Consider the following 17,349-nt stretch of genomic DNA (forward strand, 5'->3'; position numbering starts at 1 on the left):
AGGACCCCCACCAAAAACATGCAGAACATCATCTGACTAGCAATGGACACTTGTAATTGATCCCCGTGCCAGTTGCTGTGTGCTGCCCACTGCTCCTGAAGGACAAGCCAGGATGGGTTGAAAAACAGATGTTTGTTGGTGTGTGTGTGTGTGTGTGTGTGTGTGTGTGTAATAAAGAATCTTCTTGAAAAGCATAGTTGTCGTCATTAGAGTAATTGAATAATCTGTGTAATGTCAGGTTAAATGCATTGCACATTATTTTCTTATTTTGCTAGTTTTTATTGCAAAAATGTATTGCATAAATTAAAAAGAAAGATGATTTAAATGGATATATTTTTTTCATGCCTTCATATTAAACATGTCTAACTAAAAGTTGAATTATGCCCATAAATATCAGAGATACTCGTCACCTGTATAATTTGGTGTCAAACCCTAGAAAAAGCAGCTATTATTTGGCTGATGAACTCAGAACCCCAAGACAATCAGGATCTAAAAAACTATTTTTAAACATTTAAATTTTTTCCGTTTAGAACAAAACAGGAACATTGTTTTTCCAGGGTAGAAAGTTTCTGTCCTTGGCAAAAAGCCAGTTTGGGATATGTCTGCAGGAATTCTACTGTTTTCTTTTCACTGCTGGTCTTCCGTTATTTCAGCTGCACCTATTCCCCAGCTCCTAATAATATTCCCCCCTCAATTTACCAGCGTTCAGAGTTTTTTTCGTTTAATCCAACTTCCAAATTGTAGTTATTTTATTTTGTATTTTTCCCCCTGCTGATTTCTGGGTTGTCCTGTGCTCTTGACTGCTAGTAAGGCTATAATAAGGATGAGCTTTGCCAAGCAGGTGGGAGCACACACCCACACAGCAGGTAGTCACCAAAATACTTGTCTAGAGCCCAGGAAAGTCCTCAAATGAACACATAACTCCTTCCTTTCATCGCACTTCCTGTTCATCCCCTGCATCTCCTCCTTAATACCCCCTCATACTTGCGTTCCTTCATACATTCCTTCTCCACACACACACACACACACACACACACACACACACACACACACACACCACCCCTTCAGCGCCTTCTCAGGCTTCTCTTGCTCTCCTTACTACCTTGCTCCCTTTCCCCGCCTCTTTCTCTCTACCCCCACTCTTTTCTCTTATTCTTCCTCCCACTATGCTTACCCACATTCTCTGCTCCAGAGAACACCCCGTTTCCAGCCGCAGACCTGTTACCAAGGTGACTGCACAGCACGGTGGGAAACTGCAGCTCTCACACTCAAACACTAGCGTGGCGCTTCTGAGTTTACTTTGCTTTACCGTCTGGGTTTTTTTTTTTTTTTTTTTTTTTTTTTTTCTTTTCTCTTCTTCCTCACATGTGATCATTAAGATCTCTGTAGTTGAGACAAAAATAGTGTGTGTGTGTGTGTGTGTGTGTGTGTGTGGGAGTGGGAGTGCACGTTGTGCTCTTGGCTTGTACCTCGCCGGGGCAGGGTTGTTTTTTAGAGTGCAGATAAGGCCGCTGTCAGAGCGAAAGCACTGTGCATTCCTCTGTCTCTGGACACTGTCTTGATCCAAGAACTAGATATTTCCAACCTGACCCGCGCAGAGCGTTAATTTCCCCAAAATTAAGACTGAAATGGGGCGGCGGTGTTCAGAGCACAGGCAAACATCTGAAAAAGGCTTTTCCTATAGAACGACTCAGGCCTTTACAAGAGAGCCGGCGGCAACATCCTTTATCAAAGTTATGACCGTAAATAAAAGTCGGTATAGTGGTTAGGGGTGCTCCATTTTATCAGCCGTATATCGATATCTGCCGATATTCGCCTCGATTGCTATCGGCAAATAAGATGGCATTCAGTGATGGCTGTGGCCCATGTTTATCTGTTGTTTCGCATCAATTTTGCGTGACTAAATGTTGTGTTGGTTATTTGCGGTCTGATGCCAAGTTCACATGGAAGGGAACGGGATAACTGCACTTTCTGCACGGCAAGCGTGAAGATATATTGTAATAACATGGAGCTGCAACTTTATCACCGGACCGACCATACCACACGAGACTGTGTCCAAATCCTCCATCTGCTTCCTCGCTATGGCACTAAACAGCCTCCATGCAATTATTAAATAGAACAAACTTTTATATCAATCCTCGTTTTGTTTTTTTTAATTTAAGCCATTTAATTGCGATATTCCTGAGAAAAACGTTCGTCACTGACCTGCAAAAATCCAGCAGCCGCAGCAGACATGCGCAGTGTAGTCGCTCCTTGTTTCCTCCGTGTCTGTAAGGTAGCTACCTAACATCTGGTTGTAATTCCGTAGTGGAGGATGGCAAAAAATTCAAATATTTTTACTTTTTATTATTGATTTGATTATTTTAACTTTATTGCCTTTGTAATCACTTTTACATTTAATTGCATTTAATTTGTTTCTCAATGAGAGAATTTTTCCATACTTACATAGTCCGAGAAAAAATCTTTTTGAGTATGTAGTTGTATAGCAGTCTGAAAAGGCTTTTGAAACAGTGATTTTTCACAAAAATAATCTTTGTCTTGTTCTCATTCAAAGATGGTGTGATGAATGGTAACAGTTCAGTTTTTTTTTTTTTTGTTGTTTTTTTTTTATGAATTTAACAAGGAAGATTTCTTTTTTTTTTTCCTGGCAAAAGAGGGAATTAATAACAACAACGAAAAACATCGGCTGTCGGCCAAATTGTTATTTGAATCAGTACCAGCCAAGAATTTCACAATCTGTGCATCCCTAATGGTGTATACGTACCAGTGCTATATGGAAGGGTTACCAACTCTTGTCCCGGTATAGATTAAATAAATCCATTTTAGATCCATCCTCCACGACATGGGAGTGCGTTAAAGAGGCAGACTTGAAGAAACGGGCATCACTTCACAAAGCCTCTGAAAGCTGGAAGAAAATAGAATGGTGAGTTTCAAGAACTGTCAGTTCGTCCATCCGTCGTCTGGACAAGTCAGTCTGTTTTTGAGCTCAGCGTTGACCAAATAACCATATTCCCAGACGCTGTTGAGTGAGGGAGGGACTCGATCGCTCATCAATGAGTTTGTCTTCGGTAGCTCCGAAGGGCTCTTATGCCGCAGGCAAACTACGAGGCCTTCACAGTCGTCAGATCTCTGTACTGTTCACACTACACGACTTTCTGTCTTGAGATCGGGAATCTTGCGGTTTTAGGCTACATGACATGCCCTGTCACAAACACACGCGGGAAGTGACACTGGAAATGACGCAATACCACGCGCGGGGCAGGAGTCTTTCATCACTGTAAAAAAAATAATAATTAAAAAGACTGAATTTAAATAAGAAATATATATTAGAAATTGAGAGAAGAAAAGTAATAAAGGTATGTTGTGTGTTTCTGGCTGCTGCTCTTCTGCACGCCTGTCTCTCCTTCTCAACTCCTCCCCTCCTGCTCACTCCATGTCTGCTCTCATTGGCTGTAGCTCGTTGCATCACCAAATCGATCCCGACACGACCAGATATTAAAGCTGCTTGATGTCTCGGTCGGATCAGAGCAGTCGGATCGCGTTGTGAGCAGTTCACTCCGCACGCGCTATGGTTTTCCTCCGCTCTGGGCCTTTGCTCGGCCATCTCCAAAAACCGGTCGGCGAGTGGAGATATCAGGCCAGAATCACGTAGTCTGAACTCGGCAATAGGTGTCACATGTCCCGGGGTCACCGTGGTAACGCTAAGAAAAGACCTGTGCGGTTTGCCTCCTGAGTAGCCTAAACTCTCCTTTTTAAATGATGTAGTTGGATCACAAACCTTCACTCCCTCCGTCTTCGCCTCCTAGAAATGAGTCGCCAGACCGCCACCGCGCTGCCCACAGGAACCTCCAAGTGCCCCCCCTCTCAGCGCGTGCCCACCCTGTCCGGCACCACCGCCTCCAACAGTGACCTTGCCAGCCTGTTCGAGTGTCCTGTCTGCTTCGACTATGTGCTGCCCCCCATCCTGCAGTGCCAGTCCGGACACCTGGTACGTACACACACACACACACACACACACACACACACACACACACACACACACACACACACACACACACACACACACACACACACACACACACACACACACACACACACACACACACACACACCACATCCTTTGGTGTAAGAATATTCAAGATGTTTTTTTGTTTTGTTCTTGTTTTTTGGAAAGCTCGGTCTGAGCTTTCCAGGCTTCAAATTCCTTTTCCTTTCACTATTAAGAAAACAACTCTGCAGCACGACTGCCCACAGATACGAACACAGAGGGAAAGATTCAGTTGTCGTAGAAGACAACAAACGTAATGTATAGATATTATCATATAATAATAGCAATGAAAATACATTTAAGAATAATAGGGCCGGGTGAAAATAAAATGCATACAAATCTGTTTCTGAATCGATTAGAGTTGTAATAACTGTTTCCTGCTCAAATGAAATACCGCCATAGTTCCAAAGTAATTGCCGTATTTAATCTGTATTAGACTGAATTTAGCCGGTAAAATAGCCCTGTAATGCACACCAGGTGAACTGAGAAGTCTGTTGCAGTTGTATATACAATGTCAATATTGATACAGAAGCGTTTCGTGAGACTCCTGTCCAAATATCCGGCCCTGTGGAAGTAACGGCCCTCCCCACCACCAGGTGTGCTCCAACTGCAGACCCAAGCTCACGTGCTGCCCCACATGCCGGGGCCCGCTGGGCTCCATCCGGAACCTGGCCATGGAGAAGGTGGCCAACTCGGTGCTGTTCCCCTGCAAGTACGCCTCGTCGGGCTGCGAGGTGACGCTGCCGCACACCGACAAGGCGGAGCACGAGGAGCTGTGCGAGTTCCGGCCGTACTCCTGCCCCTGCCCCGGCGCCTCCTGCAAGTGGCAGGGCTCCCTGGACGCCGTCATGCCCCACCTCATGCACCAGCACAAGTCCATCACCACACTGCAGGTCAGGCCGCGCCGGGGGCTTTGCTGGTGCTTCATGGGGGATGAGCATAAAAAGACTAAAGCAAGAGAAACAAAACTATAAAATATGATTTTATGAACAGGATGGTTTCAACTGGTTGCTCGTGTTAGCTGTTGCTATAAATATGAATATGGATGAAATATTCTGTACAGGATGACTACATCTGTGTACAACGACACAGGCGTGGAGAACGATGATGGAGTATTTCTAAATGATAACAATTTACTATTAAATGTATTAACTGAAGTTATTACAATGTACTACGATCCATCCCAGTCGAACAAGTTTTAAGCAGCAGCAGGTTGTAGTGTGAATGTGAAGCTGCGGGGACGTGTTGGTAAACGTTGCCATGGCGATTTGGGGAGGGGGGGGGGGGGGTGTGGCCACAACAAGCTGCGGCGCTTCCCCGCCCGGAACATTAAGTCAGACACAGATTAGTGTGCAGACGTCCAGACTGCTTTTAGATGTTTATTATTAGGCACCGGGTGGAAATGAGTAGCTTCTCTGGGTCCAGAAATACTACACCCTCTGGTTTACACCCCCCCCTACCACCCCCACCACACACTGCGCCAGGGCAAAAGTTGAAAACATTTTTGGGGCTTTTAAGCACAAGGTTCTTTGAGTTTGTTTGTCGTTCTGCGCGGCGCCTTCACATCAGGAACCGCGTCGCTTCCTGTTCCACCCGTCGCTGACGTTGAGGGGCGGGGCCTCGAGCGCGACGCCTGCTCCTTCTCACGACGCGGTTGAAACCTTGCGTTCGCAGCTGCTTTAGTGTGAAGCTGAAATGCATGCGCTGTTGTCGCCGAGGAAATATCCCACCAACACCAAAAAAAAAATCCCCCCCCCCCCCCCCCCCCCCCTCCCCCCAAGTGTCATCCACCCACCTGATGGAGGCTCGCCCCGTTAGTGTTTGCGTTAGCATGCAGCGTTTGCCAAAGCGGTTTAAACCCCCCCCCCTCCAATTAGGACCGAGACTAATTGGGAGGGGGGGGGGGGGCGTAGGATGATGAGCTGACGGAGGCAACCGTGTAACGCTGTGTCTCCACCAGGGCGAGGACATCGTGTTCCTGGCCACCGACATCAACTTGCCGGGCGCAGTGGACTGGGTGATGATGCAGTCGTGCTTCGGCTTCCACTTCATGCTGGTGCTGGAGAAGCAGGAGAAGTACGACGGGCACCAGCAGTTCTTCGCCATCGTGCAGCTGATCGGCACGCGCAAGCAGGCGGAGAACTTTGCGTACCGCCTGGAGCTGAACGGCCACCGCCGGCGGCTCACCTGGGAGGCCACGCCCCGCTCCATCCACGAGGGCATCGCCACCGCCATCATGAACAGCGACTGCCTGGTGTTCGACACCTCCATCGCGCAGCTCTTCGCCGAGAACGGCAACCTGGGCATCAACGTCACCATCTCCATGTGCTGAGGGCCCGGTGGAGCGGGAGGAGGCCGTTCTGTTAACGTTTCTTTTTTTTGTTTTGTTTTGTTTGTTTTGGTTTTTTTTTAAAGCGCCGACTCCTCCTCCGCCTCCCCAACCCCCCCCCCCCCTCGAGGCAGACTCACCCGAGGGTCCGAGTGGACTGTCTGGTCAGGCAGCCATTTTGGTGGAGGAGGGCGGACGGAGGGGACGGAGCGCACAAACGATGGGCGAGCGCACGTGGATGTAACGGAACGGTGGCAGATAAAAGACTTGTACGCACGCACGCACACACACACACACACACACACGGAAGAGTCTCATTCACGCACATGCAGTCTCTCTCTCTCTCTCTCTCTCTTTTAATCTCTTTCCCGCTCCCTCAGTTGCAAACTCTCGCAAGTTCTCGGTCGCCATCGCTACCTGACGTAGTTTTTCTTCTTCTGGCTCCGCGTCTCTCGAGCCGCTACCTCCGACTCACACTGGCCTCTCCTCCTTTTTTTTTTATTTTATTTTTTTATTGTCTCTTCTTTCTTTCTCCGTTTGTCTCTCTCTGTCTTTCTCTTTGTCTCTTTCGCTCCCTGCGGCGCCGCGCTTCACATCCCCGTTTCAGACGCAGAAGCTAACGAGCTGCTAGTCTCTTACTCGTGGCTGCTAACTCGTGGCTGCTAACTCGTGGCTGCTAACTCGTGGCTGCTAACTCGTGGCTGCTAACTAGTGGCTGCAACTAGCCGCTGCTAACTAGCGGCTACTAACTAGTGGCGAGCTTATAGCACGTTAGACATTGGCTCATTGTAAAATCTACTATGGACTTCTGGTCAGTACTCAGTCTGTGGTTAGGCAGCCAGCTAGCTAGCTAGCTAACCTAGCACGCAATCAAGCTATTTCTTCTCTCTCTCCCACATCCACTCGTTCCATCCGTTGGACCTCCTGAATTGAACGGTTCATGCGCTTACAACATTTATAACAGAGGGCTATATACATTTGGGGGGAAAACAGAGGACTAAATAGATGCTCTCTCTCTCTCTCTCTCTCTCTCTCTCTCTCTCTCTCTCTCTCTCTCTCTCTCTCTCTCTCTCTCTTTCTTCCCCCCCCTCCCCCCAGACATTTGTATTGGATTGTGTGTGTCGGGGGACACTCTGCACAGGGACACTCTGTAGGGCGTACTTTAAAAAGTATCTTCACCTTACCTGTTCTACCTTTTATGTTGTCAACATGTGGCCTGTCTGCACACACACACACACACACACACCCATGCTCATGGGTCCCTGGCGAGAGAAGCGTGTCAATGTTTTTTATTTTATTATTATAATTTTTTGACCAAGGAAGTGTCAAGAAGCAATGTTTTTCTTTTTGTTTGTTTTTTTTTGTTTTTTTTAAGTACGGAAAGAAAAGACTGCATTTAATTTTTGTCCAATTGGAACTTTGGTTATCAACCCACCCCCACCTGCTTTGGTGTTTGTTTTTATTTTGTACTCCTGTCTTCCCTCCATGAATATGATGGAGGGGTGTGTGTGTGTGTGTGTGTGTGTGTGTGTGTGTGTGTGTGTGTGTGTGTGTGTGTGTGTGTGTGTGTGTGTGTGTGTGTGTGTGTGTGTGTGTGTGTGTGTGTGTGTGTGTGTGTGTGTTCTCCTCGTCGTTGGCCTCAACCCCTTAAAAAAAAAGAAAGAAAAAAACAGGGCCTGATGGAGGGATCCCCAAACCCCCCCCCCCCCCCCCCGGACCGAGGGACAGTTTCTACCCTTATAATTATATTATTATTATTAAATGGAAGATTGTTATTATCATAATTATCATTTTTTGTAACAACTTTTAAAAATGAAAAAGGCAGTTGTAAAAACTTTGTGGCTAAAAACTTCAGTGTTTGTAGTTGGAAAAAGTTGTCGTTCTTCCGAAAGTTGTTTTCTGAGTTGGACCTTTTTTTTCTTTTTTCTTTTTAATTTTGTTTGTTTGTTTGTTTTTGTTTGTTTTTCTTCCTCTTCTCGTCGTCTTTGTCGTCTGTTCGTCTCGCTGGACGTCGTCGCTGTTCCTGGTCTGTGTGAGGAGGGAGCGGGGGAGGAGGTCAAGCCAGTCATCCCTCCTTTTCTCTTAACATGGAGTCTGCTGCTCTCCCTGAACTCCCCGACTTCTCATTTGGTTGTTTTGTTTTTTTTTTTGTTTGTTTTTTGTTTTTTTTTGTTTTATTATTATTATTTTTTTTTCCGTTTTAATTTGTCATTAAATAAATCTATCTTTTTCATAACTCTGTGCTCACCGCTTCCTGTCCGTCGGCTCCCGCGTGAATTGGCTTCGTGACGGTCTCGCAGAAACCGCCTGAGGTGACAGGCGGGGGAATCCCCAAAAGCGACGCGGCCGCTTTGCCATTTCCGACCCCAACAGCGGGGACGCCTTCCCGCCGCCGAGTCGCAAATCAGCCGGAGTCTTTCTCGCTGCCCCGGAGTGGTGAATTAGCGGCGTCGCGACCAAACTGATTCTTAAATGTCACGGCTGCAGAAATCAGAGCGGCCGATTAATTCCACGTGAAGCTGTTCATTTTACCGTTAAAAAAAAAACGCCGGCGTTTGGGCGGTGTCGGCTGTGGGTCCAAACGGAGGGCGGCGGCCGCACGGCGCGGGTGCGTGTGGAACAATGAACGGCTTCGCAGGGTTGAAGCCGGAGCCTCTTTCCTGCTTTGTTGCTTTCTCTCGGCCGGCGTCACGTTTAAGACATTTCCTGGAAACCACCGCCCTGAAGGTTTGCAGTCGTCGGGCTTGAATAGATGGAGATTTATGTAAATTGTCAAGCTCTGGCTCTAACAGATGCATCAATCTGATTTTGGTGGGGGGGGGGGGGCTATTTGAAGTGCTGGGTTAAGTGAGTTGGATGTTGCCAGGTGCAAACCACAACATCAGAACATTACCATCCACAAAACATGAGTTTCACAGGGAGGCCACAACCAATTTTTCAGAAAGGCTTCCCTTCTCTCGGCCAAGATCGCATTTAACACAATTTCCAAGCTGCTGCACCCTCTTTTATAATCCACCAAGGTGTGTGGGTGACTGGGTGTGGTGAGGAATGGAGATTTAATGAGGGGGGCTCCCTGGGTAATATTAGGGTTCAGTTTGGCAGTATGGGTGTGACCACATCCCCTTCCAACTGGCTTCAGCGGACACTGTTACATTTTATATGACAATAACGGGCTTGAATTTGAAAGTCGCGTTTCCCTCGTCTGACTGGAGCCCGGTCTGCTCATCCGACCGCTCAGGGTTCATCCTCACGTGTAAACGTATTTATTCAAAGCTCATAATTCACAGGTCACCGCAACATTCTGAAAGAGACAGTTTGGCGACCTCTGCTGGTAAAGGTATGTAACTACTACTTGCAGGCCACAACCCTGTAGGCTTAATAAACCAAAAAGCTTTTATTATATTTAGCTTAATAGGGTTTTGACTCATCCAGGCTGTGTATGAATTAAAATCATCTGGAACGGAAAGAAGAGCGTTACACCTGATGACAGGCATATTTTAATACCTTTTATCACATCTTTACAGTTGTTAAATTATACTTTTGGCTGAGACTAACATTCAAATAAAGTGCAGCTATGAGTTGAGACCATCCGTGTGCATCAGTTCACCCAGAGAGCAGCAGCATAGTTAGACATTAATAACAGGAACGTGTTTAAAACAGCTTTAGTGTTTAGATTTTTTATTACGATCAATTCCTTGGTCAATAAGAGCACAGCGGTGCACCTTCACAGTATGCCTAGAATGCAGTCAAATCATTGAATTACATTTCACGACACAGTGACAAAATATATTATTCTTTGCAAAATATTGATGTAGAATCTCACTTATTAGATAAGTGTCTTCACAGCAAGTTGCATATATACCTTCGGCATTTACAACAAGCTAGGAAGGAGATTTTAATATGTTACTGCAGAAGAACCGTTCTTTACATAAAGCTACTGCCGGTCATGGCATGAACAACCCGCAATCAGTTGATTTTCACCTATTTATAGAGTAATCAAGAAGTGGATTTCATTTAGAAAAGGCATCGTTTGACTGGTTGACAACTAAAAACTTAAATCTGGAACAATCCTTTGCCTCCCCCAAAAGGTCGTAGAGAGCAACCTCCTCGATGCCACCGCAGGTTGAGACTAATGTCCCTGGAGCGTGCACATTAACCACCTTCCAACAGGACTGACAGCCGTCTCCTCCACAGCATCGTGGGTGTGTGTGCGCTCACAGCTTGCTGCTGAGCTGGGGCTGCGTGTGCGGCGTCTCGGCGGCGGGGAAGCCTCCGTCAAAGGCGGCGTTCAGGACCTCCTCCAGGTTCCCCGCCGCCACGAAGTCCAGCTGGGCGCGCACGTTGGCCGGGATCTCCTCCAGGTCCTGGGCGTTGCGTTTGGGCAGGATGATGCGCTTCACCCCCGCCCGGTGGGCCGCCAGCACCTTGTCCCTGATGCCCCCCACCTGAGGAAGAGAAAACGCTTCAGACCCAGGGCTGCAGTAGTTGTACTTTAATTTGACTTCACAAACAAAGAAATGGCCGACCATGCGGGCTGTTTCATGTCAAACTCCTAATCGTCAAACAGTCAATTCATCAGGACAATTCACATTTGGACTTAAATCTAATACCATTAAAGGTCCAGTGTTTCAGAATCTCTCTTGATCTTGTCTCTATTCATCAATGAATCCAGTTTTGCTTGGGATACTCCGGCATGTTTTTGTACTAGAGAAAGCAGATTCATTTCAATTTCCACTTCAAGCGAGTCGGGCGTTGCCAGGTACAAACTGAAATACCTCGCGGCAGAACATCACCGTCAACAAAACTCTGCCGACTACCCTGCTGGCAACCCTACAGCAGCAGCACGCTGAGCTTCATTGGCGGCTTCACACTCTATGTGAAATGTATCACCCAGGGCTTAAAGCAGCACTACGTAGCTTTTGGTATTTAGCGCGCCAAAAGTGCAATTGCACTTCTACACCCCTGTCGTGAAGCTCGGTTTAGTCTACGTTACAAACGCAAATATAACGTACACCTAGCTTACAGAGCCCCTTGCACGCACCTCGGCGAGCCCTCAGTCCAAGGCTCGGCGGGAGCCGGGGGGGGGGAGAGGGCGCGGGGATCGGCCCCCTGCCACCGGTGGCAGACGGGCTCACACGCACGAGTCAAGTGGCTGAAACAAACCCGACGGTGCAATGAAGGTGAGGGCCGGCGCGCTCTGGCTGAGGTGCGGGTGCAGCACTGGCCTGTCTCATCCACTGTCGGGGAGGTGGAGCGGCTAGGTTTTGTATGAGCATTACTTACGGACATTTTGACCGGCAAGTTTATACATATATTTTTTTATAAATTTTTACCAGGCTTAAAAAAAACAAAAAACAATTACCCGAGCCAAACATCAAGGAAGTGACGTAGCGCCGTTATGCACTCTTCCCGTGGTTTCGTACATGAGCACAGAAGTTACGTAGTGCAAGAACAGGCGTTCAGGGGGGTGGGTGGGAATGAAGGTGGTGCCATTCTCCATATTACAAGTCAGTGTACCATCAAAATGATGTCAAAGCTGTTATGTAGTAAACACGTTACAGTGTTGCTATAAAGCCTCAGACAATTCATTAGATTGAAAATAAGATTTCTTTCCTTTTTCTCCTGGAAGTAAACTTAGGTGCTCACATCCGAATAATCGATTATTTACTCCAACCACCCACCGACTATTCAACCATGATGTCTTCACAACAACCAGCATGCAGTGCTCTAGACAGACTTCTACCCCCTCACCGGCAGCACCAGGCCTCGCAGCGTGATCTCCCCCGTCATGGCGACATCCGAGCGGACCAGGCGCCCGCTGAACAGCGACATCAGGCACGTTACTATGGTAACGCCAGCCGAGGGGCCATCCTTGGTGACGGCGCCGGCTGGGAAATGGAGGTGGATGTCGGTGCCCTCCAGGGGGTCTGCACTGCCCGCCACTAGAGGGACACACACACACAAAATGCCTAATTCACCTGTTCAAAAATAGACAGGTAAACACAAAAAGTATTATATTACACGTATATTATTAGGACTGCCACCGCTAGTCGACTATTAACCTTCAGTTCAATAACTGAAATAAAATAAATGAATACATTTTATGATGTAATAAATAAATGCAATGTCAATGCTACTGTATGTAACACATTAATATAAAAAATGAATGAAATAGATTGAATTAATTAGATTATGTAATAAAGGAATAACAGAATTATTATGTTTAGTTATCAATTATATATTAGTGTAATATATATTAATATATATTTATTATTTATCATCATTTTTTGACCTCCACAATATGCATTCTCGGATTAAAACACCCAAAACTGCCACTGTATGTGGCTACGTGCGCACGCATGCGGCCATGTTGGCGGCGGCCATGTTGGCTCACTGTTGGTCAGCCGGTAGGCCCTGGCGTGCGCCCGCAGCCAGCTGATGGCCAGCCGCGCAGACTCCTTCATGACTTCGCCCAGCTGGCCGGTCAGGGTGAGCTGGCCCTCGCCCTCCATGCGGCTAGCCTCCACGAACATGATCTCCCCCCCCAGCGGTGTCCAGGCCAGGCCCAGGGCCACGCCCGGCAGGGTCAGACGCTCCGACACCTGGGGAGAGGACAACACACGCACGCACACAGAGCTTTGAATGATGTTTCATATGTCTTATATACGGGATTAGTCTTTTGTGACTTACGCAGCCCTCAAAACACAGCCCAGGGGGGCTTGACTGTTTCAGCACAATAAGACGGTAACTCTGACCAGACTTTGACTGTTAATCGTTTTACGAGGGACACACCATGTGACTTGTGATTGAGAGGCATGTGAATGACACCTAACTATTGACACATATCCTCTCACGGTATAAAGCCCTCTTCAGCAGAAGCAAGGTCAGAGTGCACAGCCCTTCACTGCTTTTAAAGTGTGTCGCTGTATCTCTCTTTATTCCGCAGAATAAATTCCATTAATATATTCTCAGTTTGTTCCCTGGAGCAAGACAGGGTTACCTCACCGACCACACAGTGAGAATTCTCTATCGATTTCGGCGACGAGGATGGGATTCTCTGCTTGGCTCTGCTGGACCTCTTTGCGTCTAAGTTAAGTGCACAACTGCACACAGACACAGAATATCTCAGACATGGAAATATCAGACAAGTACAAAGTATGTAAAAATATATATAATCAAGCAAATAAATAAAAATCATTATTTTCCCAATAAAAGAAACAGTGGAAAAGATAAAAAAATAAATACACACACACACACACACACACATTTCCATCCAGATTTCAGCGGCATTTTAAGCAAATGTTAGAAATGACGCATTAAACAGGGAATGGGAATGAGATGAGTTTCCATCAGTTATTATTTTTTCATTTAATGCAACTTGTAAAGTGGCTGAAACAAACAAAATAAAACTGTTAATCGCAATTATGTGTATCAAAATAAATCTGCAACTCAAATTTCATGAATGTGTCAACTTGTTGCATTCAGCAACAATAGACATCCTCACATTGTCATTAAGGCACAGGTATAATGTTCGCTTTCAACATGCAAAGGACATTTTGATTAAATGTGATTAAAATGTATATTTATTTATCTATTTTAAATATGTAAAACATTGATTCAAATATGATATTTGCTGAGGTACAGGCGAAAGGCCACATGCGGGCGTGAGCCTCAGCTTGGTCCACTTGAATAAAGTCTTTGCCTCATACTGTATATTATTTTATTATAAACTTCATGCGATACGATTCCGAAAAGCTTCAGAGCTCTATGTAGAACCTACTATGTTTTCCTCTGGTTCCCACACCGCTAAAACACCACATTTCAGTAGAATCCATCCAGCTTTTTTCCCTCTAACTCCATTAATAACATTTAACAGGAGGAGCAGTAAATATAAGGGAAACTTGTTTTTTTCCACCAAACTTGAATTTTGAAATAGGATTTCAGCGTTAGGCCCCTGGAGAGGTCAGGCCGTGTAATGCTGCTGCCGCCACACACACACACACACACACACACACACACACACACACACACACACACACACACACACACACACACACACACACACACACACACACACACACACACACACACACACACACACACACACACACACACCGTATCTCACGGTCTCAGACCAAGCTTGGTAATAATCAATTAAAATACTGTTAACGATTAAAAGTCAATATATTACAAAAAAGGTCACGCTTTAAAAAAGGAATTGTCAAAATCTGCCTGGTTGTGGGGACAACAGGAGGTTGTCCCCCCCCCCCCCAAAAAAAAACAAACAAAAAAAACCCCCAACTCCATCCCGTACCCCTCCCTCTCTTACCTCCATCTCAAACAGCGGCAGCCCCAGGATGTCCTTCAGAGCGATGCGATCGATGACAATGGGCATCTCTGGGGGAGCGTCCATTTCTGGACACACACATAGAACAGCGGCAATTAACTACATCATCGCCCCATCATTCAACTGGACAATCGTAGAAATGTCGCGATAAACAGAATGTGAATCAAGTGGGTTTCCATCAGCATCACAACACCAATGCTTGCCTCAACGTTCACTATGGGAAGTCAAACAGAGAGGAAGGCCAGTGAGCAAAGGGCCGCAAGGGGTGAAAACCAAGGACGAAGACGCCTCCTCGCCTGGCCCCTTCAAACGTCAGCTGGTTCATGTTGTCCTTGTAGAGCTTGGTTTGCTGATGGGCTTAAGATGTCGTTTCCAACCCCAACAAACCAAAGCTCCAGGTTTACTCACATTATCTTTTGTCCTTATTGGGGGGGCGAGACGGGGCGGGTGCAATTTCATCCTGAGAAAAGTTCCAAGGCCTGTTCAGGCATCCTGCCATCACTGTCTACCTCTGAATGGAGACTTCATGTCAAGCTGCATGAAGACCATCTGCCTTCTCCTTTAAGAAACTAACCGCGGGGAGGCGTAAAACGGTGAAGAAGTGAGAGAAAATGAATGGAGGAGCAGGTTGCGAAGGAGGCGTTTCGGCACAAAGAAATAGGGATTGTCGTGAAGTCCACCATTGAATTGCGTTCAGTCAGATGATCAGAGCCCCGGTGTCTCTCCACAGGAGAAGATCACTAACGTGGAGGGGGTCATGTGACTAACGCCAACCGACCAGAGGCTGGTCCACACACACACACACACACACACACACACACACACACACACACACACACACACACACACACACACACACACACACACACACACACACACACACACAGACACAGACACACACCATTTACCAGGCTAACCAGGCTCATCCTTAAAGAGGCTCTGACCTTCCTGCTCCTGGGTTGACTCTACAGGGTTCTCGCTCTCAGGCTTGGTGACCTTCTGACCCTCGGCGACCTTCACAGCCACCGCGCGGCAGACGGCGGCGATCTTCCTCTCCAGCGAGCGCACGCCGGCCTCGCGGGTGTACCTGGTAAGTAAGTTAAGAAAGTTAAGAAACGTACGCACCATTGTAAAAAGACCAGTTCCAGGAGGCCATCCATAAGCATCGCCATGGTAACCGCAAGAGTTTTGTGAGCCTCCACTTCCGAGAGAGAGAGAGAAATTCCGAGAGTTGCTGTCAAACTTCATGCGACAGTTTGAGTTGATGCAAACCCACCGTCATCTCCGTCTGGCACAGAAACCTCAGAGGTCGGAGGGAAGGGAATATTTAGACAGAAATATCCGTGCTGGATGAAAAGCAGCACACATTTCGGCACACCTCAAAGAGTGTTTGCTGGCCGTGAAATCAAGTCGTCATCCAAGGTAAAGGCAAAATAAAGTGTGTCATAATGGTGACAGCAGCAGATGACAGGAGGTTTCCCACACCCGCTTAGCGTGTTCTTTGTATCGGTCTTATATTATAAAATATTGCCCATTTTAAGTGGAATCAGCGGCCTGCGATGGATAAGGTTTCAGCAGTAATATTCCCAACGCTATGGGTGACAACGCTGCTTACAACTCAACTCAGCGGTAACCCTGGTTACCAGCAGAGTTTCCATCCAACTCCACCCCCTTCCACTCCTTATTTTCTCTACAATCCTTTCTCCCCTTTTACCCCGGGTCGCCTCCTCCCTCCATCCCAGCAGAGGGCAGCAGGTCTCCAGCTCCCTGGCTTCTCGTATTACCTCTACTTACACCGACGGCACAACGCACAGAGGGAGAACGCAAACAAGGTCTTGTTTTTCCACATTTTTTCACACAGACACGGACTGCACAGAAACCCACTTGACAACTCTGTCTGCACCGTCAACTTAGCTCAGGTGACATAAATGATCTTAAAGAACAGCCGGTAGATAAACTCAAAGACAAACGTTTTGCCTCACAGTTCGATGAAGCAACTGACAGCAACAAAGACTTGGTTTGTTTATCGCTTATGTAGGTTTTGACATGACAAACTCCCCGTGTGAGGATCTACTTTTTTGTAAACATGTCAGAGATAGAGCCACAGCTGAAGAGCTATTCAGAATGCTGGACTGCTTCCTGACTGAGAACGGGCTAAAGTGGGAGAACTGCTTTGGTGCTTGCAGTGATGGTGCACAGACCATGGCGGGGATGAGAAAAGGACTTGGGGCCGCTCATCGAGAAGGCTTCACCTAATGCTGAGTGGACACACTGTGTTATACACAGAGAAGCACTGGCATCAAGGCACCTTTCCTCTGAATGAAGTGAGGTTATGACTGACATTGTAGTTGTAGTCAATTTTTATAAAGACCAGACCACTCAAAACAAGAGTCTTCCCTGCGATCTGTGAGGAGATGGGAGCTGAACATCAAGCTGTGCTGTTCCACAGTGAAGCAAGGCGGCTGTCACCAGGAAAAGTCTTGTCCCGAGTTTTTGAGCTCAGAGAGCAGATAAGAATGTTTTTGGAGCAGGAGCACAAGTATGACCTCACAGAAAAATTGGCCTACCTGAGTGACATATTTGGAAAGCTAAATGAACTAAATCTGATGCCACCTCAGTGATTCC

The 17,349-nt window shown here is 46.8% G+C and overlaps 2 protein-coding genes across 2 annotated transcripts in view; one reads left to right on the forward strand and one right to left on the reverse strand.

The window, feature by feature from the left end:
* Window positions 1–6,380, forward strand: part of siah1 (siah E3 ubiquitin protein ligase 1) — a gene marked incomplete at its 3' end in the record, with an annotated part of 31,351 nt that extends 24,971 nt beyond the window's left edge. Inside the window, exons 3-5 of the mRNA XM_080003026.1 lie at window positions 3,807–3,988; window positions 4,645–4,941; window positions 6,009–6,380. Of these exons, the coding sequence (XP_079859152.1) occupies window positions 3,807–3,988; window positions 4,645–4,941; window positions 6,009–6,380 (851 nt within the window). The remainder of the gene's footprint in view (window positions 1–3,806; window positions 3,989–4,644; window positions 4,942–6,008) is intronic.
* A 3,548-nt stretch (window positions 6,381–9,928) lies between these two features.
* lonp2 (lon peptidase 2, peroxisomal) overlaps window positions 9,929–17,349 on the reverse strand; it is a 30,178-nt gene continuing 22,757 nt past the window's right edge. The window contains exons 13-17 of the mRNA XM_080002717.1: window positions 15,669–15,811; window positions 14,707–14,792; window positions 12,772–12,979; window positions 12,129–12,319; window positions 9,929–10,822 (exon numbers count right to left, since the gene is read on the reverse strand). Of these exons, the coding sequence (XP_079858843.1) occupies window positions 10,592–10,822; window positions 12,129–12,319; window positions 12,772–12,979; window positions 14,707–14,792; window positions 15,669–15,811 (859 nt within the window). The 3' untranslated portion in view covers window positions 9,929–10,591. The remainder of the gene's footprint in view (window positions 10,823–12,128; window positions 12,320–12,771; window positions 12,980–14,706; window positions 14,793–15,668; window positions 15,812–17,349) is intronic.

This window comes from Zeus faber, assembly GCF_960531495.2.
Source record: "Zeus faber genome assembly, chromosome: 6".
NCBI classification, from domain to species: Eukaryota; Metazoa; Chordata; class Actinopteri; order Zeiformes; family Zeidae; genus Zeus; species Zeus faber.